We start from the raw sequence: 23,076 nt of genomic DNA, 5'->3' as shown, positions 1-23,076 counted from the left end.
TTCCTAGTGGCTTTGCGAAGTCAACCAGCCAACTAATAGACATACAGCGTGGAAGGAAACTATTCCTGTTCTGAGTAACAGAATACTCACTGTCCTGCTCACTTTGTTGTAAGCCTGTCTTGGCTAGACAGTGGCATTGTGATTAGCTGGTCAACCTCTTGCACTGAGGCTGTTTGAGCGAGCCTTCAAAGAAGTGAGCCCTAGTGATGGGCTGGAAATGTCAAGATAAAGTAAGTGTCACATTTGTTTCTCACCTCGTAGGCCTGCCCGATGAACATTCGGCCGCATGTAGATGGCACTCGGTCAGTGCAACAGATCTGGGAGGACTTTTCCTTGAGTTTCACACCGGCTGTCAAAGAAGTGGTCGAGTTTGCAAAACTTATTCCGGGTTTCAAGGACCTGTCCCAGCACGACCAGGTCATTCTGCTGAAAGCCGGCACTTTCGAGGTAGGTTTTGGGGATTCGAAGATCTATGTTTGAGGTGAATGCTATCTTGTGATTGTGAAGGTTGGATACTAGAAGTAAGGTAGATTCCAACATTTGAGGATAGATTGGGAAAGCGCAAGTTAATCAACTACTCAATCTAGTTTACTGCACTCAAGAAACAGTGAAGACAATGGCAGTAATTGAGCAAGGTCAGTTTTGAGTCTATTCAGTGCAGTCTGCTTGATCTGGAGTTTTATTTCATTTGGGTAATGGGATTTTCCAAGCTGTGGTGAATTTGGAATCACGCTGAACAGTGTTACTATGATAAATATCAACCATGCACAGTACAGAAGTGATGTCAGAAATACACTGTCAGGTGTCTTGGGTGCTGAATCAGATATCCCTGTGATCTGGTTTGCAGCAGTTTGCAGTATCATTGCTATGACAACTTAGTCCATATGTGGACTGATGCCTCCCCCCACCCCACCTCCAGCATATTGGCTTTGAGAAGATTGATCTCATTGGAGAGTACCAAGATTCTGAAGGGAAACTGAAAGAACTGCGGATGCTGGAAATCAGAAACAAAAGCAGAAATTCCTGGAAAAGCTCAGCAGGTCGAGCTGCATCTGTGAAGAGAAATCAGAGTTAATGTTTCAGGTCAAGCGACCCTGTCTGTCCACAGATGCTGCCATACCAGCTGAGCTTTTCCAGCAATTTCTGTTTTCATTTCAGATTCGGAAGGGGCTTGACAGGGTAGACACTGGGATAGCTTCCACTAGCAGGGGAATCTAAAACATGGGGAGACCGTGTCAGGGTAAGGGGCTGATCATTTAGAACTGAGATGAGGAGAAAGTACTTCCCTCACAAAGCTGTGGATCTTTGAAATTCTCTACCTGACAGAGTTGAGGATGCTCCATTGTTGAATATATTTAGGGCTGAGATAATCCCAATTTTTAGTTTCTCAGGGAATCAAGGGAAATGAGGAAGAGGCAGGAAAGTGGAGTTGAAGCGGTGTGGAATAGCAGAGCAGCTCTGACAGGTTCCTGTTTCTTATGTTAACACATATGCTGTAGGGCATAGGATCCTGACTAGCAATACTCAGGAACTAGGCAAGAGACATTCCTGTGCAGAAGTAGCTGAGGGAAAACCTGAGTAATGCCTTCTGTCTAATCTAAACATTCAGAGGGAAATGGGTCTGGGTGGGTTACTCTTCAGAGGGTCGGTGTGGACTTGTTGGGCCGAAGGGCCTGTTTCCACAGTGTAGGGGATCTAATTTAATCTAATCCAAAGCAGAGGGTTGGGGTTTTTTTGGGGGTAGGGGAGCGGCAGAAAGGAGATGAATGACAAAACAGAAGATCAAGGAGTAAAATGAAGGCTAAACAAGGACATGTTTTGATGTAAAGGGGTCCAAAGCAATTCCTCATGTAAGCAGATCAATTCTCAAGTGTGTGGAATCATCAGAAGGGCAGTTTGTTGTGTTTTTACTCAGCGCTGTGCACCAGAAGGCCATGTCTGAAAAGCTTTCCCTGTGATTGCTTTGCCCCTCTTTGTATCAGGTTCTGATGGTGAGATTTGCATCACTCTTTAACATGAAGGAACAGACTGTCACTTTTATCAGTGGAACCACCTACTCCATCGAAGAACTGCGGGGCATGAGGATGGGAGACCTGCTCAACTCTATGTTTGACTTCAGCGAGAAGCTGAGCTCCTTGCACCTCAGTGAGGAAGAGCTGGGTCTCTTCACTGCCGTTGTACTGGTTTCTGCAGGTAAGGACTCACTTCTGATCAGACAGGGCCGGGTCAGTGCATTGGTTCCCAGGGCAGAGTGGCCAATGTTGGCTGAGCTAAGGGGAGGCAATGGCTTAGTGGTTTTGTCACTTGACTATTGATCCAGAGACTCAAGTAAAGTCCTGGGTCTAATTCCCACTGCATCAAATGGTGGAATGGGAATGGATTCAATAAGAAAATCTGGAATTTAATGATGCCCATTCAATGATTGTCACAAGGACCAATTTTGATCATCAGTGCCCTTTTGGAAAAGGAACTGCTGTCCTTACCTACTCTGGCTTTTTAAGAAATTCATTCTAGGGATGAGAGCATCAGGCCAGCATTTATTGCCCAACTTGGAGGGCAGTTAAGAGTCAACCACTTTGTTGTGCATCTGAAGTCACGTGTAGTTTGCTTCCTTCCCTAAAGCACATTGGACACAATTGACATTGTATTCGTGGCCGTCATTAGACTCTTCATTTCAGATTTGTATTGAATCCAGATTCCAGCATCTGCCATGGCAGGGTTCAAACCCGGGTCCTCAGGACATTACCTGGGTCTCTGGGTTAACAGCCAAACGATAAGCCATCGCCTCCCCTCCAAACCCTCTGAAATGGCCTAGAAAGCCACTCACTCATAACCAAGCCTGAGATCCCGTGAGTGAACTGAAACACAAATCGTGCTGTTTGTTGTATGGGCCCTGAAGCCAAACTGGCTTGGGGCTCCTTGGTGTCTCAGCTGAGAGCAGTGTAGACTGAGTGTCAAATGTGAGATGTTCACCTCGGCAGCACGCCATAGGTGTGCTAAACCCCCTGGGCCTGTGGGCAAGCCCTGCCCTGATGTTTTGCCTCTGAGTTCCGTGCCAGCACTAAGTTTGTCAGTGTGTCTGGAAACAACAACTGGATGGGGAAATTCCCTGACGTCTGGTGTACAGCTGTACCCAGGAAGCATAGAAAAACATGACTGTTGTGAGCAGGTTTGAAGTTTCATAATCTTCCAAGAAAAAAAATCCAGAAGCCCCGTGTTCCTGTCATCATGTCTTAACACACAGAGAATGAGCTAGTTATCGACTCACAATGGGCTGTATGCATCCGAGCCTGACCTGGAGGAGAAATTGAAGTTAACCTCCAGTTTCACAGAATGACAGAACTGTCACGGTGCATAAGAAAACCATTTGGCTGGTCGTTTCTGCACTGAATCTGTTACCTCTCTCCTGCTTTCTCCCACATCCCTACACACTACTTCAATGCAGATAATCATTCATTTCCCTCTTGAATGTCCCAAGTGAACCTGCCTCCACCACATTTCCAGGCAGTGTATTCCAGACCCGAACTACTCACTGTGTGAAAAGGATTTTCACGGAAACCAGGTAATTGACGTTGTGATGTGTTTGTTAGCCAGTTAGCGGCTGCGGAGGCCTGAACAGCAGCACGTCATCCCATGGCCTGTGACCCCCTGAGTGGGTGGCCCTGTGTCAGTATTTACATTGCGGAGAGTTCAGAGATAATTGAGTACAGAACCCCTGAGAAATTCCGAGACCTGACTGCCTGCCGTGTTCACCTTGTCCTCTGACCTTCCGGCCCTGCAGTGCCAGGAGGCTGATGCCCCTGTACATGATCACTAACCCAACCACTCTCCCTGCCAACTGCGCCACATCAAGGGGCACCTGTTCTTATCAGTGGTGGTGTCTCACCCAACTCTCCCCTTTATCATTCATCCTTCTGTGGGTCTTTAGGTTGCCAGTGACTGGCATCCTGCTCTGTACCTGCCTCCCTTCATCTGCTGTGCCTGCAGCCTGGGTAAATCTACGGAAATCCCCCCACACCCTGTCCTCCACCCTCCCCAACAAATTAAAGAGTTCCTCAACCCCCTTCGCCTTAATTACCTGAACTGGTCTGAATCAGGTGATAGCGACGTCAAAGCCACATTTGTGGCCTCAAGGAACCCTCACAAAACTGGAATCAGTGGGAATCTGGGGAAAACTCTCCACTGGTTGGAGACACCCCTGACACATTAGAAGGTGGTTGTGGTTGTTGGAGGTCAGTCATCTAAGCTCCAGGACATCTCTGCAGTAGTTCCTCAGGGTCGTGTCCTAGGCCCAACCATCTTTAGCTGCTTCATCAATGACCTTCCCTCCGTCATAAGAGCAGAAGTGGGGATGTTCGCCAGTGATTGCACAGTGTTCAGCACACCTCAGATACTGAAGCAGTCCATGTTCAAACGCAGCAAAATCTGGACAATATCCAGGCTTGTGCTGACAAGTGGCAAGTAACATTTGTGCTACACAAATTCTATTTCCAATGTAAAACAATCTAACAATTGTTCATTGACATTCAATGGTATTACCATCACTGAATCTCCTGCTATCAACATCCTGGGGGTTACCATTGAAAGTGACTGGACTAGCCATATAAACACAGTGGTGCTGGAAGAGCACAGCAATTCAGGCAGCATCTGACGAGCAGCAAAATCGACGTTTCGGGCAAAAGCCCTTCATCAGGAATATTCCCGATGAAGGGCTTTTGCCCGAAACGTCGATTTTGCTGATCGTCGGATGCTGCCTGAATTGCTGTGCTCTTCCAGCACCACTGATCCAGAATCTGGTTTCCAGCATCTGCAGTCATTGTTTTTACCTCATATAAACACAGTGGCTACAAGAGCAAGTCAGGAGCTAGGAATACTCTAATGTGTGACTCCCTCCTGACTCCTTCAAAGCCCAAGTGGGGAGACAGTGGTAATATCACTTAGCCAGTAATGCAGACTCCCAGGCTAATTCTCTGCAGATATGGGTTGGAATTCCACCGTGGAAGATGGTGAAGTATGATCTCAATGAAAATCTGGAATCAAATGGAATGATCACCAGGTTACCATTGTTGTAAAAACCTATCTGCTTCAGTATTGCCCTTCAGGGAAAGAAATCTGCCATCCTTACCTGGTGTCTGTCCTACACGTGACTCCAGATCCATAGCAATGTGGTTGATTCTTCCAGATCTCTGGGCAATAAATGCTGGCCTAGCCAGTGACACACATCCCATGAAGAAATTTTAAAAAACAGTGGGGGGGAGTGTGATGGAATACTCCCCCCACCCTTCCGCCCCATACCCACTGAGCAGGTGAGGGCTGTAGTATCATGATGGTGAATGTGCCCAGCCCTGGGAGTAGCATCAGTAAGGCCTGATGGTGTTGTTTTACTGAATGACCAGCAGCTGTCTGGTGGGGGCAAGATTAGATTGCCCACCCCTCTCCCAGTCTGTGGAGGGGAACGAGACCGTTATGAAGAAAAATAACTGGGAGCTCAGCCATTCATTTATCATTTCCGGGTTTTTAAGCTGTTTGTTCGATGACTTTACCATCCCGTGTTGTCCTCCTGCTTCCAGATCGTTCAGGAATTGAAAACATCGGCTCAGTGGAGCAGCTTCAGGAGACTCTCATCCGAGTCCTGAGAGCTCTGGTAATGAAGAACTATCCCAATGAGGCATCGCGTTTCACCAAACTCCTCCTGAAACTGCCTGACCTCCGCACTTTGAACAACATGCACTCGGAGAAATTGCTGGCCTTTCGGATAGATCCCTGAATCTCCGGCCAAACCGCAGCCACACCAGACTTGTCTCTGTGACATTTTAGAGCATTTTTTTTAATTTATATTTCAATGAACGTTTGGGTGACATATTGCATTTTGTAAAAATGTGTATATTTCAGCTGTCAAGGAAGTGTAATATATTCTTCTAAGGAATGTTCTACAAATTAATAGATTTAAATGTCCTCTGGGGCTGAGGATATGTCTGCAAAATGATCTTGTTGGTGGAACTCACCATGAGGATATCTGCTTGTTGTTTTGGAGTACTGTCTAAAAGGCAGTTGAAGAATTGTGCACTCTGAACAGTGAGCAGGCAATGATCTGCAGTGCCCTCTGATCTGTTGCCTCTCTCAATGTCCTCCTTGACTAACTACACGTCTACATTTCAATGTCCGAACCCATATCAAATCTCAGCCTCATACTCTCGTTAAACGTGTTTATCCCATTTAGCAACTGAAGCAGAGCAGGTGACATTGTTTCTTCTTGAAGTTTTGGCTGGTCTCTGATGGAAGGTGAAAGGTGAGGAGTTGACTGACGGCCTGAGTGTGATGTTCCCCATTTTCAGCTTCAGCACCAGAGGGCAGCAGCTGACACCCATCTCATCTGTTGCATTTTGTTCCTTTGTTGAACAGAAGTGATGTTTCACCTCACTTCGTGGAACAGCCTGGGGTCTCAAACTGCTCCAGACATTGTATAAGAAGCAAGCAAGCTGATCAAACTCAAGGCGTGACGTGCGTCCCTTGAAACCTGTGTTGAAATGATGGGAGCTGGCTGAGAGGAGATTGCTGCATGTTTTGTGGTTTACTTGTATTTGAGACCTCTACTGAAGATTCAACAGATCAGCTGTCATTCTCCACTCGCCCTATCCCTGCCACGCACCCATGAGCTCAAGAGATGAGGAGACCCACCCGTGGTCTGCTGAATCAATTGGCCGAGGTGCCTACAACTGGGTGAGGGAAGCTGGTGGAGGAGGTGGGTGGCTTAAGGAGGAAAGCGATCAAGAGTTTCTATCGCTGTTGGAAAATACATGTTGAGTATTGGGGGTAGTTTAAATATTTTGAAAAGTCGAAAAGCTCAAGCATTGCTGAAAAGAAGAGAACGCTGTTGAGATTTTCCATCATGCACTCATCAGGATAGACACAAGAATGCCAAATTTCTAAGGGAACAACTACTTGTGTTGTGTGAGAAAAGAGTCCTGATTGGCTGGGAAATAGGTTCTGATTGATCATGGTGTTGCCAAGAAGAATCCACTCGAGAACTGAAGCTGGTCTGAGTAGTTCTGAGGAAGGGTGCACTGGGCCCTAAGCATTAACTCTGCTTTCTGTCCACAGATGCTGCCAGACCTGCTGAGTTTTTCCAGCAGTTTCTGATTTCCAGCTTCCGCAGTTCTTTGTTCATTTTCTTCCCATGAGAGGACTATTATCCCTCACACTTCTGTTGAATTGATAAAATTGTTGCCACAGACTGATATCTGTAAAATCCTCCAGCTTTGTTATCTGAACGTGATGATCAAGTTGTTGGCTGCTTCTCCTCAAAACAGTGCCCTGAGATCTCTCACACCCACCTGAACACACAGGTGAGGCTTTGCTTAAATGTCGCAGGTGAGCGATTGCACCTCCAACATTGCAGGGCTCCCTGAGTACTGTGCTGGAATACCAGCCTTCCTTTTTATTTCCCTCACGCCCTGGAGTGGGTCTTGAACCCGGACCATTGGCTCAGATGTAAGTTCTACCAACTGGGCCAAGCCTGAAATTGGACATGACTTTAGTCCTTTAAAGTTTGGCATTCTTGCATCTGTCATAATGAGGGCGAGATGAGAAATTTTGACGGCATCTCAGCATGTTCGGCAAGGTATAGATCAGAACACTGACTGACACTCCCTATCCAGGTTCCTTTTGGGTCTCCAACTGAAGGATAGTGTCCATGGAACCATCTCCCAGCAGCATCAGGGGGAGGAGCTGCGTGAAAACTGAAGTATTTTGAACTCTTAACAGAAAAAAAATCCATAAACTTGTGTGGCCGCTGCAGCAGGGCAGAACCTGCTTTCGATAAATAAATTTACTGCATCTGTCTCGATATAGTTCAATAATTGATGTGTATTGTGAATTCAGATGAAATCATTAACAGTTTCTCAGAATAAAAGAATGAATGCACTGAGTTAAATAACAAAATGAATCTCTGTGTCATTTTACGGTGGTAACAGTGAAGGGATATCACACCACTGAGCGTTTCAGTCACTTGGGAGAACTGTAGCCCTCCAGAGGCAGATTTGAGATCCCTTCACCTCTGTGCGTTGGCTCCAACTGGGGCAACCCTAGGTGAAAGGTCAGAGGGCAGGGTTCAAAACAGCAGCTAAGATGGAAGAGATTTGGAGGGAAAACCATCTCCCCTTAAACAAACGTAGATGTTCTAGAGCAGTGAGGATTCTGTACAGGGAGCCAAAGGCAGCTGAAGATCCACCATTCTGACTTCAGAGAAAGAAAAGGCACAGATTGAGCCACAAATAGTTTCCTTTCTTGCGCCAATGCCCCAGGGTTCCTGTTACACAGTCATTATGAATAAAACTGTGAGGACTCATAAAGATTTCTAAAAATAGATCTTCCCAGCAGCCAGCCTTAGTGAGTCCTTGTTTTATATTTAGCATTAGCCAGCTGCATGAGAAAAAGAACTCACATTTATAAAGTGCGTTTCACAGCCTCAGGGTTTCCCAAAGCGGTTAGAAGCCAATACGGTAACTTACAGCGGTGACTGCACTTTTAAAAACAATGTCGGTTTCACAGCAGTCAATTTAAAGACAGCGTGGTCAGGTTTTTGTTGGGATGCTGGTCAGGGGATAAGAATTGACCAGGACAGGACTCTTGCTCTCCTTTGAGTTGTGATGCAGGAGTCTTTACCTCTCCTGACAGGGCAGGGTAGGACTTTCACTTCACCTCACAATTTGACAAGTGGCATCTCTGGACAGCAGCAATTATCATTATCATTGATCAGTATCAACTCAATTACCTGTGGACTGGGTTCGAGCCCTTAACCTTCTGCCTCCAAGGCCAGAGTATTACCCACTGAGGCACTCAACGGCATCTAGAAAACTTACACTTCAAAGATTCTGTAGCACAAACATAGGTATTGGGCTATACAGCAGTAGTGTGGACCATAGATTACAGGGCAGGGTGATAGGAGAGACTGTAACATGGTGCATTAGGAGCTTAGAACACTAGAACACAAAATAGGTGTAGGACTAGACCATTCAGCCCATCTACCTGCTACGCTGTTTATTATGACCATCACTGTTCGTCAGCTTCAACTCCCTTTGACTGTCCACTCTTCATACCCTTTAATTCCCCAAGAAACTACAAGTCTGTCGATCCAAGTCTTAAATGTATTCCATGATGGAGTATTTACAATCTCCTAGGGTAGAGAATTTTGAAGATTCACCAACCTTTGAGGGATGTACTTTCCCTTCAATTCACTCTGAAGTGATTGGCCCCTTACTCTGAGGCTATTGTAGGGTGTTCTAGGTTCCCAAGCCCGGGGGAAAACAATCAATATTGACCCTGTCAATCCCTTTCACAATCCTATATGCTTCAACGAGATCAATCCTCATTCATCAAAATCCCAGGGTACAAAGGCTCAATTTGCTCTGTCTCTCAGTTTGGGACAACACTCTCAACCCAGGAAAAGGCCGAGAAGACCCTTCCTATCTCCAATGCAATGATATCCTTCCTTAAACATGGAGACCAAACCTGCTCATAGTACTCCAAGGGTATGCTCTCACTAAAGGCCTGTACAATTATAATAAGACTTCTTAATTTCTCTACTTCAAAGCCCTTTCAATAAAAGATAACAGTTGAAAAGTGTGGCACTGGAAAAGCATAGCAGGTCAAGCAGCATACAAGGAGCAGGAGAATTGATGTTTCGGGCATAATCTCTTCGAAATTCCTGATGGAGGGCTCTTGCCCGAAATGTTGATTCTCCTGTTCCTTGGATGCTGCCTGGCCTGCTGTGCTTTTCCAGCACTGCACTCTTCGACTCTGATCTCCAGCACCTGCAGTCCTCACTTTCTCCTAATAAAAGGTAACAGGCAATTTGGCTTCCTAATTGCTCGCTGTTCTGCACGTGACCATTTTATGTTCTTTGTCGGAGCACACATAAGTCTCTGATCACATATAATTTTCACACCATTTAGAACTATTTGGTTTTTCTATTTTTGTGGCCAAATAACTTCATGCTTCCCCACATTATACACCATCGACCATCCTGTCTGTAAGATCCTGAGGGGTTTTGACAGGATAGCAGTGGAACAGATGTTTCCTCTAATGAGAGAATCTTGAACTAGGGGCTATTTTGTAATCATCCATGGGATGAGTGTATCACCGGCCAGACCAGCATTTATTGCCCGTCTCTACACACCCAGGGAGGCAGTTAAGAACAAACCACATTCTGTAGCTCTGGAGTTGCTTACAGGCCAGACTAGGTCAGGATGAGACCCTCTTTCCCTAAAGAACATGAGTGAATCAGATGGGTTTTTTCCCCCACAAAATTCAATTCATGGTCATCATTGAGCTCTCCTGATTTTTATCACCATCTGCCAATGCAGGATTCGAACCTGAGCTCCAAGAACATTACCTAGTTCTCTGATTAACAGACCAGCGATAGTACCATGAGTCCATTACATCCCTACTTACTGTATATAAATAAGGCGTCACCCATTTAAAACAGATTTGAGGTGAAAGGTCTTGCTCTCAGAGGGCTGTGAATCTTGGAACTGTCTTCCTGAAAAAGTGGTGGAAGCAGAGTCTCTGAATATTTTGAAGACAGACAGGTGTAGAATTGTGTAAGTAAGGGGCTGGAAAGTTATCAGGGCTTGGTGGAAAGTAGAGTTGAGGTTACAATCAGATTAGCCAGGATCCTATTAAACAGCAGAATGAGTCCAGGGTCAAATGGCTTTCTCCTGCTCCTTGTTCATACATTTGAGTACCAGTGTGCCAACTTCATAATGCCTCATTTACCTACTCTTTACTCCTGCCTGTTAATGAATCCGTTATCCATACAGATGTATTACCTCAGACTCCATGAGCCATTAGTCCACCTATTAGCCTTTTGTGCAGCACATTGTCAAATGTCTTTTGGAAATCCAGTGATATGACATAGCAGCAGCAGCAGCATATAGAGCAGGTGGTACAGGAAATAGTCTGTATAAAAGAGTGACAATGTATGAGGGAATCAGTGTGTGAGTGAATGAGAATGAATGTGTGAGAGTGAGTAGATGTGAAAGTGTGAGATCGAGTGTGTGAGAGATGGCGAGTGTGCATGAGATAATGAGTGTCTGAGAGTGAAAACATGTGAAGGAGTGAGAATGTGTGAGAGAGAATGAAAATGTGTGTGAGAGTGAGTGTGTTCATGTGAGTGAGTGTGTGAAAGGGTGAGAGTGAGTGTGTATATGACTGTGTGGGAGCGAGAGCGAGTGTTTTGAGGAAGAGAGTGAGCACGTGCGTGTGAGAGAATGTGTATGTGAGTGTGTGTGAGAGAGACTGAGTGAGTGCATAAGTGTGTGTGTGTGTGTGAGACAGTGTTTGTGCAAGAGTGTGTGTGAGTGCGAGTGAGCACATATGTGTGAGAGTGAGAGTGTATACGTGCGAGAGAGTATCTATGCTAGAATGTGTGTGATTGAAAATGTGCACGTGTGAGAGTGAGAGTAAGTGTGTGTGTGAGTTACGAGTGTGTTGAGTATGGACATGTGTCTGATTATGTGTGTGTGAGAGAGTGAGAGCATGCGAGGCAATGAGAATGAATGTATATGAGTGTGCTGCATGTGAAAATGTGAGTGTGTGAAGGAATAAGAGTGGGTGTTCCTCTGTACGAGTCTCTCAGCCAGAAACCTATCTCTACACTGGGCTGGGAGAGGAGGAAAACACAGGCTGAGAAGCTCCCAACCTCTATTTGAATAAGACCACCCCAGAGTGACACAACTGGAGGTGAACATCAAGTTGACATTTATTATATCTACTTCCTTAATGTGCCCTGTATCCTGTCTCCTCCTTGGTGACCAAGATTCACAAACAAGCTTAACCACTCTCATTAGAACCCTCTCTGATTTTGTTCAATATTTTTATTTTATTCTTTTATCAACTTTGGTTGGAAGTGTGAATTAGGAACCGTGAGCTAAAGATAGCTTTTGGGACTGTGGGTAACAGCTTGTCTTAATAGGAAAACAGACAAACAAGCTTTTGTTTATTCGGGAGATCAGGGCTGGAAGTTAACAGCAGGTTGGTTCCTGATCAAATGGTTCTGCAGGTGCTTTGCCATTGGGATAGAGTGTTATGTTTAAATAAATAATAGAAGTGGCTAATAATACAAATAAATAAACTCAGCATCTGGTGGGAGAGAGCAGAGTTATTGTTTTGAGTCCAGTGACCCTTCTTCAGAACTCCAGTTTCTAGTCTCCAGTTCGGATGAAGGGTCAGAAATATTAAGTTTGTTTTCGCTCCACGGATGCTGCGAGACCTGCTGAGTTTCTCCAGTGATTTCTGTTTTTGTTTCAGATCTTCAGCATTCACGGTTCTTTGTATTTTGGGTTATTAATGAGGTCAGTCCCTGGAAATTGGTTCCAGCAAGTCTGGAAATGGCCTCTTGCCCAAGCAGGTGGCAGATGTTTCAGTGAGAACTGGGATTTGGAGGAGTCCTTCACAGAATGGGCAGAATTTGAATTGAGTATTGGACTGTGAGAAGGAGTCTGGCTGTTGATGCTACAGCATGAAGAATTGCAAGTTCCCTGCCTAACCTCCCAGAAGCAGCTCTTGGAAGCTCAGAGAATAGAAAGCAATTTATCTGAGTGAACCGTAAAGATGACCTGATCGACATCTTCAGAAAATCAACACAGAAGCCATCATCTATACCTGTAGAACAGCACATTGTGAAAACACAAATAATCTTGGACAACAAGTGGCTCAATACTGCTGCCTCACAGCACTAGGGACCCAGGCTCGATTCCACCCGTCGGTGGCTGTCTGTGTGGAGTTTGCACATTCTCTCCGTGTCTGCGTGGGTTTCCTCCGGGTGCTCCGGTTTCCTCCCACAGTCTAAAGATGTGCAGGTTAGATGGATTGGCCATGCTAAATTGCCCATGGTGTTCAGGGGTGTGCAGGCTAGGTGGGTCAGCCATGGGAAATGTAGAGTTATGGGGGGATAGATCTGGGTCAGATCCTCTTTGAAAGGTCGGTATGGGCTTGATGGACCAAAAGGCCTGTTTCCACTCTGTAGGAATTCTATTCTATGATTTAGCCAGTTTTATTAGTTTATTTTATTTATTCCTAAATTGTGTTTGTCTGCGTGTCTTTTGTGTGAATGGCTGAAAACAAATGTTTTTGGTTTTAAACCATAAACCAGTCAGATGACTTTGCTGTTTAATTTTACTTTGCTGAAGTTACTGTATTGTTGATGAATTGCTAAGTCTTTTGTTAAAATGCAGTCAGGTATCTGGAATTGATTATCAGCAAAATCTGGGATTGATAATTCAAATGGGAAAAAGTGAGGACTGCAGATGCTGGGGATCCGAGTTGAAGAGTGTGTTGCTGGAAAAGCACAGCAGGTCTGGCAGCATCCGAGGAGCAGGAGAATCAACGTTTCCAGCATAAGCTCTGAAGAGGTTATGCTCAAAATGTGGATAATTCAAATGTCAGGTTGGGAACCATTAGGGTCAATGTTGGGAGTCTTTGCAGGTTTTAATTTTACCGTGTTGAGAATGCAGAGATAGAAAGTTAGTTTGTTGGGCTGGCTGTGTTTGTGCTGTAACACCCACTCTAGCTTCAGATCTTAAGAGAAAAGGCAAAATAAAGCACTTTTTTAAATGGTCATCTTTATTAATTACTCATTGTTTCAAATGATGACTTTATTGATCTATTGAGTATTTTGCTCAGTTTTAAAGTTGCATTGGATGCTATACCAAACCCAATCTCAGGCAGCTGCTGCTGGCCTCTTGCTAAAGAAAGGGGAAGCCCAGGAGAAGCTTGGCTTCTTTGTGGAGGGTGGACAATTTCTACTTGTGCCAAGAGAAACCAGAAACAGTGGAAATGCTCAGCGTGCGTGGAGGCAGCTGTGTGGGTAAAAACCAACAACTCCTTGTCAAACCTAGTGAAGGCCGTGTGGTCTTCTCACCACTGACACTGCTTGACCTGCTGAGTATTTCCAGCATTTTCTCTTCATAAAAACAATCTATCAACATCACTTTTAATTTTTACCTCTCCCTTTACCCTATTCTAAACTCTCTGTATTGCAAGTTTCTCATCAGCCCAGCATTGATAGAACATGATGGGCCAAATGGCCTCCTTCTGTACCTTAGCGATCCAGTGATTCTGTCATTTCCAATTTCTAACATCCGTGGTATTTTATTCTCCTAAACATATTCCATGTTAGATATTTGTAAGTATGATTAATTTAAATTTTAAATTTAAATGTAATATTTGGCACTCAGGGCAAAGTGCTATTTTTGAGTTAACAAAACCTTTGCCTTGTGGGTCTTGTGTCGGGCCAGGTTCAATGACATGGAGCTGGTTTAGTAACATGAATGACCAAGTTGTGTGCATTTGTCTGACAAAGCTGCGATTGTACAGTGTATCGTACTGAAACTTTGGCTTTTAATACCTTCCCATTGACACAAAGAGTGCAAAAGCCGAGAGTGTTTGCTAAATCTATTTAAAGCATTTCCACCCCATGGTAACTATGGTTCTCAATTCTAGGCATCCGAAGGAGGATGCTCTGGGAGAGGAGGGCAGGTAAAAGGAGCCTAGAAACAGGAGAAGCACCAGCATCTGTAATACCTCTCCCTGGTACTGGCTGTGATCTAACAGGTTCACAAAGCAAGTGCTGAGAGCTGGAATGGCTCTTTTTAGATCAGTAAGAACATCATGGGTTGAATCATTCCCTTCAGGAGCATAAATATTTCTGTATTTACAAATTGTGAAAGCTTTTTCGCACCCTTTCCAATGAATCACGTGTTGTTAATAGTGCTTCTCAAGTTAATTGCTATTATCCAGTGAGTGAGGAAGTCTTGGGTTGATCTGATTTCTGCACATTTCTCAGAATTCACCTTTCAAACTTAATTGCCTTCGGTGGGGCAATTGTGTCTGGCACTGCACCTCATCAAAATGGTAACCTTTTTTCAAAACTAGTGAAGATCATGAACCCGAACTGTTGAGCTCGTCGCTGAGTGACAACGAGGAGGAAAATCTCATTGCCCTTTCCCTCTGTGCTTCCCCCAACATCTGTATAAAGGGTCTATTTTCCCTATTTTAGTTTCTTATCATGAAAAGCCCACAACATCTAACTATATTGGGAATAACACCATGGTTATGCCTTCCATTACCAATTTCAAAAATACTCTTTGGTGTGTAAACCATTGACATCTCCTTCCAAAATGGAATAATTGCCTGTTTGAACTTCTGTCTTAACATCTTGCCGCATGGTTTACCCCTTAATGGAAACTGTGGTGATAATGATCAATTTTGAATACCCCCATTCATCTTTACAGACAGATGGCCAAAACTGGAGACATAATGTTAAATATTTTTTCTAAAGTCCAAATATTTTTGTCCTACACCTTGCCTTAGGTAGCAACACAACATAACAAAGGAAAGGGGAGATTCGGTGAGAGAAAGCAGATTGTGGAAAGCATCTTTGGCTGAGGTTCCCCTGCTGGTGTCAGCTGGGATTAAAGTTTCCATTTGCTCTAGAATTGTCTCCCAGTTGGCGCCCATTGTGCTTTGGGAAGTATTGTTTTGTTGGGAGGTTAGTCCCCACCTCCCACTCCAGTGCTGTTGGGAATTGTATACAGTGTAGAAACAGATCATCCAGCCCATTGAGTCATCCAGCCCTCATTCAAAATCAGAGAGCTAATTAGTTGATCTCGCTTCTGTAGATAAGGAGCATCAGCCAATGAAGAGTCCAAGACACAAATCAGGAAGACGTTGACTGCTGCCCGGATAAGGGTGAGACCTCACCGTTCACTTTGGCATAAGTTCCCTCAAACTCTGTGTTGACTGAAGTTGGGTTCTTCTCTACCCTCTGAGAGTTACAATGTGGAGTATTGCAGACTGGCATATTCCCAGGTGCAGAGCTGGGTGCTGAGAGACAGAGCTTGAAGCAGCCACTGCAACGCTGGAATGAGGAGAGGTCACTGCCGAAGGGTTTTTGGCTGCAATGTGATGAGGGTTTGGAAACTGTGGAAATTCTCGAGCTGTGTGCCTCGCAAAGGGGAGTGTTGCTGAACAAAGAGACCTTGGAGTGCAGGTTCATAGCTCCTTGAAAGTGGAGTCGCAGGTAGATAGGCGAAGTTAAGAAGGCATTTTTTAATGCTTTCCTTTTATTGGTCAGACTATTGAGTACAGGAGCTGGGAGGTCATGTTGCGGCTGTACAGGACATTGGTTAGGCCACTGTTGGAATATTGCATACAATTCTGGTCTCCTTCCTATCGGAAAGATGTTGTGAAACTTGAAAGGGTTCAGAAAAGATTTACAAGGATGTTGCCAGGGTTAGAGGATTTGAGCTACAGGGAGAGGCTGAACAGGCTGGGGCTGTTTTCCCTGGAGTGTTGGAGGCTGAGGGGTGACCTCATAGAGGTTTATAAAATCATGAGGGGCATGGATAGGATAAATAGACAAAGTCTCTTCCCTGGGGTCGGGGAGTCCAGAACTAGAGGGCATAGGTTTAGGGTGAGAGGGGAAAGATACCTAAGGAGCAACTTTTTCACGCAGAGGGTGGTAATGTGTATGGAATGAGCTGCCAGAGGAAGTGGTGGAGGCTGGTACAATTGCAACATTTAAAAGGCATCTGGATGGGTATATGAATAGGAAGGGTTTGGAAGGATATGAGCTGGGTGCTGGCAGGTGGGACTAGATTGGGTTGGGGTATCTGGTCAGCATGGACGGGTTGGACCGAAGGGTCGTTTCCATACTGTACATTGCTATGACTCTATAATTGTGATGATCATTGACAATGTATTGGGGAACCTCAGAGTTGAACATGGTGCATGGAGACAAGATCATTGCTTTTGCACTTCCAGTAATTTCTCATTGGAATAATTTGTCCTCAGAGTCAAGGGTATGGTGCTGGAAAAGCACAGACGGTCAGGCAGCATCCGAAGATCAAGAAAATCAACGTTTCGGGCATAAACCCTTCATCAGGAATGAGGCTTGTGGGCCGGGGGGCTGAGAGATAAATGGGAGGGGATGGGGCTGGGGGTAAGGTAGCTGGGAATGTGATAGGTGCATGAAAGTGGGGCTGATGGTGATAGGTTGAAAAGGAGGGTGGAGCGGATTGGTGGGAAGGAAAATGCTTAGGTAGGATAGGTCAAGAGGGTGGTGCCGAGTTGGAAGGTTAGATCCGGGATAAGGTGGGGGGAGGGGAAATGAGGAAACTGGTGAAATCCACATTGATCCCAGCCCCACCCCCATCCCTTTTATTTCTCAGTCCCTCAGGCTCACAGTCTCATTGCTGATGAAGGGCTTATGCCTGAAACGTCGATTCTCCTGCTCCTCGGATGCTGCCTGACCTGCTGTGCTTTTCCAGCACCACACTCTCGACTCTGATCTCCAGCATCTGCAGTCCTCACTTTCTCCTATTTTGTCCTCAGACTGTATACTGACTCAGAATAAAAATTGCAAATATTGACATCTGCAGTTATATTGAGTGAAATATGCTATATGCTGGCAAGTTGAACTTTATTGCAAGTTCTGTAATATTAAAGTCAAAATGGTTTGCAATGTATTGCTTACAATTTTTATAAATAAAGAATGGATGCTTTAAAACAACCTGTTCAGGGATGTTATGACACCTCTGGATGAGGAGAGACACAAGTTCAAGTCCTACCACGCCCAGAATCTGTGTCTTCTATCCTAGAGGCAGGGACATTACCTCAGATCCACTTACTATATAAGGCATACGTATTATAGCTCAATTTCCTTGGGTGTTTTATGGTTCCCCTCTACAGTCCTTTTAGCTCAGAGCTGGGGACACTACCACTGTGCCTCAAATTCTCTATGAGTAAGGTATTTATTTGGAAAAGAGAGACTTGGGTGCTCACCTATGTGCACACTTTCCTTTGCACTGGCTACCCCGTCACTTCACCCTATAAAGGAATTCACGGGATATAAAGCACCCTTTGATGTCCTAGGAGTTTTGAACGTCATGATCTAATTGTGAGCCCTCCTTTCTGTACAAACTACCTTCCAGGAATTCAGTGTCAATGAGCAATGATCAATAAATACATGGGTTGGATTAGTCAATAGGGCAATCGACAAGTGCACAGCTGTAAGAGTGAAGGAGTTATTCAAACATATGGCTACATTCTAAGGAACATTACAGTTTTCAGTCTGTTTTCCCAGTGATTGTGCCAAGTTATTGTTTGTTTTTGATTCATTAACAGGATGTGAGTGTCACTGGCTAGGCCTGCATTCCTTGCCCACCCCTAACTACCCAGAGGTCAATTAAGAATCAGCTATATTGCATGTAGGCCATTAACTTCCCTTTATAAAGGGCAGTAGAGAGTCACAACAGTAATTGCGTGGATCCTCATTAGACTTCAATTTTTACTGAATTCAAATACCACCTGCTACTACGACAGGATTCAAAGCAGGTTTCTGAGAACGTTACCTTGTTCTCTGGATTAACAGACTGGCAACTAGGCCAATGCCTCCCTATTCTGAGTTGCTGACTTTCTTCTCTCTCAAAGATGCTGCCTTCTTTCTGGAACATGCAACATCAAAATGGTCCTAATGAAGCTGAGATAGCGTCATGGGAGAATCAGGATGAGTTGTCATGGAAACGTGCCTGTGCACACTTCTGGAAGAAGTCACTTGGATGGAAATCAGGAATGGGAACCCTGACGAATTTTCTCAACTTCAGGCGCTTTTTCCACAATTCCCAAAAATGTTATATTCCAAAAGAATGGAATCTGCAGCCTCCCCAGCACCCCTCCCCCACTCCCCAAATAAAAGCAGACCCTCCCCTCAGTCTATAGCTGAGGCCAGACAGGCTTAGAAAGAACATAAGGCTACTGGGAGTGCTGATTCTGGGAGACTGCCTCAGGCCTAATCCCAGCACTCTGAGGGAGGTGGGGGTCTGGGTCCAACCTGGAAAATTCCAGTCAGCCTCTGAGAGTCTTACCTGGCACTTTGTTTCCTCCACTGGGGGGGCTCATTGATCGTCGGGTGGGTGGTCCAGTCAACATCCATCAAGAGATGGAAATGGGATTGGGCAAATAGCCCAGGCGTGGGATTCCGCTGAGAAAACTCCACACTGTCTAGCAGCTTGAATTTCCATCTCTTGTCCTTTTTATACACATCTGGGAATGACAATCCTGCTCCAAATCTCTCGGGGATGCTGGAAGGAGGACCATGTTAAGGGGAGTCCACAAATGGAGTACATTGTATATCATCTGTTGGAGGGAGCAGTCACAATCGTTGGGAATGTTCCTTTATTCCAGAAATTATCTTGTGTTCATATGAGTGATCATTTCAGGAATAAAGAAAGACTCATATCAGACCTATACAGCACTTTCTATGGCCTCTGGATATGACCTTGACTTTCAACAGTGGTAACAACACTGAAACCCCCACTATCGACATCCTGGGAGTTACAGTTGACCAGAAACTGAACTGGACTCGCTATTTCAATATTATGGCTACACGAGCAGGCTGGAAGTTAGGAATCCTGCAGCAAGTAACTCATCTCCTGACTCCCCAAAGCCTGTTCACAAGACACAAGTCAGGAGTGTGATGGAATACTCCCTCACCTGCCTGGATGGGGGCAGCTCCAACAACACTCAAGAAGCTCGACACCATCCAGGCCAAGGCAGTCCACCTCTTTGGTACCACATTCAGAAACATCCGCTCCCTCCAACACTGACGCACAGTAGCAGCAATGAGTACCATCTACAAAGTGCACAGACCAAGTTCACAAAGATCCTCAGACAGCATGTTCCAAACCCATGCCCACTTTCATCAAGAAGGACAAGGGCAGCAGATACATGAGAACAGCAACACGTTTAAGTCCCCCTCCAAGCCACTCACCATCCCAACTTGGAAATATATCACTATTTCTTCACTGTTACTGGGTCAAAATTGTGGAATTCCCTCCCTAAGGACATTGTGGGTTTACCTACAGCACATGGACTGCAGCGGTTCAAGAAGACAGCTCACCACCACCTTCTCAAGGTCAACTAATGAAGGGTAATAAATGATGGCCCATGTCCCATTGAAGAATAAATTGAAAAAGCCCCCTCCATGTCTTTTTAAAATCTTTCTCCTCTCACTGGATACAGAACTGGCTCAAAGGTAGAAGACAGAGGATGGTGATGGAGGGTTGTTTTTCAGACTAGGAGCCTGTGACTAGTGGAGTGCCAAAAGGATTGGTGCTGGGTCCACTCTTCTGAAGGTACAGTCACTGGTGTAATGTAGGAAATGTAACAATCAATCTGCAGCAGCAAGCTTAACGTTGCAAAGACCAGACAGTTATGTGATATTGGGGAGCATTCATGTGATCGTTTCAGAAATAGTGGTGTGGGATCCACCTTAGAGGGCATGCTGGGCTTGGCTTAATGCGCTATCCAATTCCTCCAAAATGACTTGTGTTCCTTGCATCTGAGCCCAAACCAAGTTTGTTTGCAGCTCTCAGTCATTGTCTGTATTGTAACAGGAATCGCTGGATATGGGTCCCGAGAAAGATATTTAGTCCTCCAGCCAAGACTTGAAGCAAGATTCCAGTTGGTTTTGGGGACCTCAGAAAAATTAAACCTGGGGCTTCTAGTCCAGTGTGGTTTGTGGGTGATTGGTGGTTTCAGAGGGTCCTTCAAGTGGTCATAGAGTCACGGAGTCATACAGCATGTCCATGCCGACCCTATCCCAAACTAAACTAGTCCCACCTGCCTGCACTTGGCCCATATCCCTCCAAACATTTCTTATTCATGTACTTATTCAAATGTCTTTCAAACTTTGTAACTGTACCTGCATTCACCACTTCCTCTGGAAGTTGATTCCACACACAAACCACTTTCTCTGTGAAAAAGTTGCCCCCTCCATGTCTTTTTAAAATCTTTCTCCTCTTCCTTAAAAATATGCCCCCTTGAATTGAAATCTGCTGCAGGCTGTTCCAAAAAGAAGTGACTAATTCACAATGGCAAGCAGCAAGCTATAGGGGAGGTGATGGTCTAGTGGTACAATCACTGGACCTTAGTAATCCAGGTCATGCCCTGGGGACCTGGAGTTCAAAATTGCCATGGCAGATGGTGCGCTTTTGATTTATTGAGGATCATTGTTGAAGGGAAGTACTGGTCTAGTTCACTAATGCCCCTTTTACAGATGAAATCTGCCATCCTGGTCTGGCCTACATGTGACTTCAGACTCACAGCAATGTGGTTGACTCGTAACTGCCCTCTGAGCAACAAGGGATGGGCAATAAATGCTGGCCCAGACAGTAATATACCTGCATCCCATAGTAAAGTTAATATGTTTCCTCTAGATGGGAGTTGTTGAGTTACCAAGTTTCACTGGCTGCAGGCAGAGTTGAGTGTCCCTAATATTGAAGAAGAGTAGGCCATTCAACCCCTTGTGTCTGCTGTGCCATTCAATAAGATCATGTCTTATCTGTTTGGAACTTCAAACTCCCGTTTGTCCCTCAGCAGGAATCTACTTGTCTTAAAAATCATCAGAGACCCACCTTGCACTGAACTTTGAGGAAGAGAGTTCCAAAGACCCCTGACTGTGTGAGGGGAAAGGATTTCAGCCTTACCCCACTGGCAATCTAAGAGCCACTCTGTTTCATTGTTATAATTGGCTACAGATGCTCTTTGATGAGTCGGGCTATTTGTCAGGGAGTAACTGAGATTGGACCAAAACTCCGCCAGGTTCTTGCTCTATGCTGTTCTCGTCCAAACTGGGAATCAGATATGTCGCAATCGGAAGGTAAAACATTTCCAGCGTCCTGTTGCTGAATACTGTCCCCAGGGGTGGCACGGTGGCTCAGTGGTTAGCATTGCTGCTTCACTGCACCAGAGTCCCAGGTTCAATTCCAGCCTCAGGTGACTCTCTGTGTGGAATTTGCATGTTCTCTCTGGGTGCTCCGGTTTCCTCCCACAGTCCAAAGATGTGCAGGTCAGGTGAATTGGACATGCTAAATTGCCCATAGTGTTAGGTGCATTAGTCAGAGGGAAATAGGTCTGGATGGGTTACTCTTCGGAGGGTCGGTGTGGACTGGTTGGGCCGAAGGGCCTGTTTCAACACAGTAGGGAATCTAAAAAAAAATCAGCATCATTTTCCTGAGTGGTCCCTCACAGATAAAGCTGACTCTCTCCCACTCTCAGGGTGAGTCTGTAGGTGGCTGTACAGACTGATGGAGCTATGGCAGGCTCTGTTACACTGGGGGCAGAAGGGAAGGGGTAGGTGGGGCATTAGTGTGGCGGCACACGGATTCCACCTTTTCTTCGAGGTGCTCAATGTCTTCCTGGTTGCTTCTCAACCTCTTTGGACGGTCGTGGGCCAGTGATTCCCAGTGGGAATGCCACGCCTCCCTACTGAGTTCTTGAGGGTATTCCTGAAGCACTTCCTCTGTCTATCTGGGGCTTTCCTGCCATTTTGGAGCTGGAATAGAACAGAATCCTGGCATCAGGTCTTTTGGCCCATACAAGTGCATACCCACCCTCTGACCCATTCCCCTTCCACTCTACATTTACCCTTGAATAATGCACCTAACTCATACACCCTTGAACACTGTGGGCAATTTAGCATGGCCAATTCACTTAACCTGCACATCTTTGGACTGTTGGAGGAAACCGGAGCACCCAGAGGAAACCCACACAGACATAGGGAGAATGTGCAAACTCCACACAGACAGTTGTCCAAGGCTGGAATCAAACCCGGGTCCCTGACGCTGTGAGTCACCGTGCCACCCCTGGGCGTAGAGCACCTGCTCGGGGAATCTGGTGTTGGTTATGGGGACAACATGGTCAGTCTATTGTAGCTGATCAAAATTCCCCAACCCTTCCATCATGTGAGTGAATGTGTTTGTATGAGGCTCCTGGCTCTTTCAGTTAAGACTTTGAATATATAAGGGGATCCTGGGGCGAGGTTGCAGATGGTGACCTGTGTCTGAGGAATCCAAGCCCAGAAAGTTCAGTGTTGGTGTGAGATTCCAGAGGCACAGAGAAAAATAAAGCATTATTAATTGCAAAGGGTTAATTATAAAGAACTTTTATTTACATGATACAGTTCATAATCTCGGGATATCCCAAAGTGCTGCAAATAATAATTTAAGAATAATA

The 23,076-nt window shown here is 45.3% G+C and overlaps 1 protein-coding gene across 1 annotated transcript in view; it reads left to right on the top strand.

The window, feature by feature from the left end:
* The window catches only part of nr1d1 (nuclear receptor subfamily 1, group d, member 1), a 31,171-nt gene extending 23,230 nt beyond the window's left edge, over window positions 1-7,941 (top strand). Inside the window, exons 6-8 of the mRNA XM_043674919.2 lie at window positions 262-447; window positions 1,983-2,193; window positions 5,571-7,941. Coding sequence (XP_043530854.2) covers window positions 262-447; window positions 1,983-2,193; window positions 5,571-5,767 — 594 coding nt within the window. The 3' untranslated portion in view covers window positions 5,768-7,941. The remainder of the gene's footprint in view (window positions 1-261; window positions 448-1,982; window positions 2,194-5,570) is intronic.
* Window positions 7,942-23,076: the final 15,135 nt, after the last annotated feature.

Source organism: Chiloscyllium plagiosum, unplaced genomic scaffold (assembly GCF_037043375.1).
Source record: "Chiloscyllium plagiosum isolate Xiang-an unplaced genomic scaffold, Cpla_swu_hap1 HiC_scaffold_32, whole genome shotgun sequence".
Taxonomy (NCBI): Eukaryota; Metazoa; Chordata; class Chondrichthyes; order Orectolobiformes; family Hemiscylliidae; genus Chiloscyllium; species Chiloscyllium plagiosum.
Note: the sequence above shows the minus strand (reverse complement) of the source record. Positions and strands in the feature narration are given on the sequence as shown.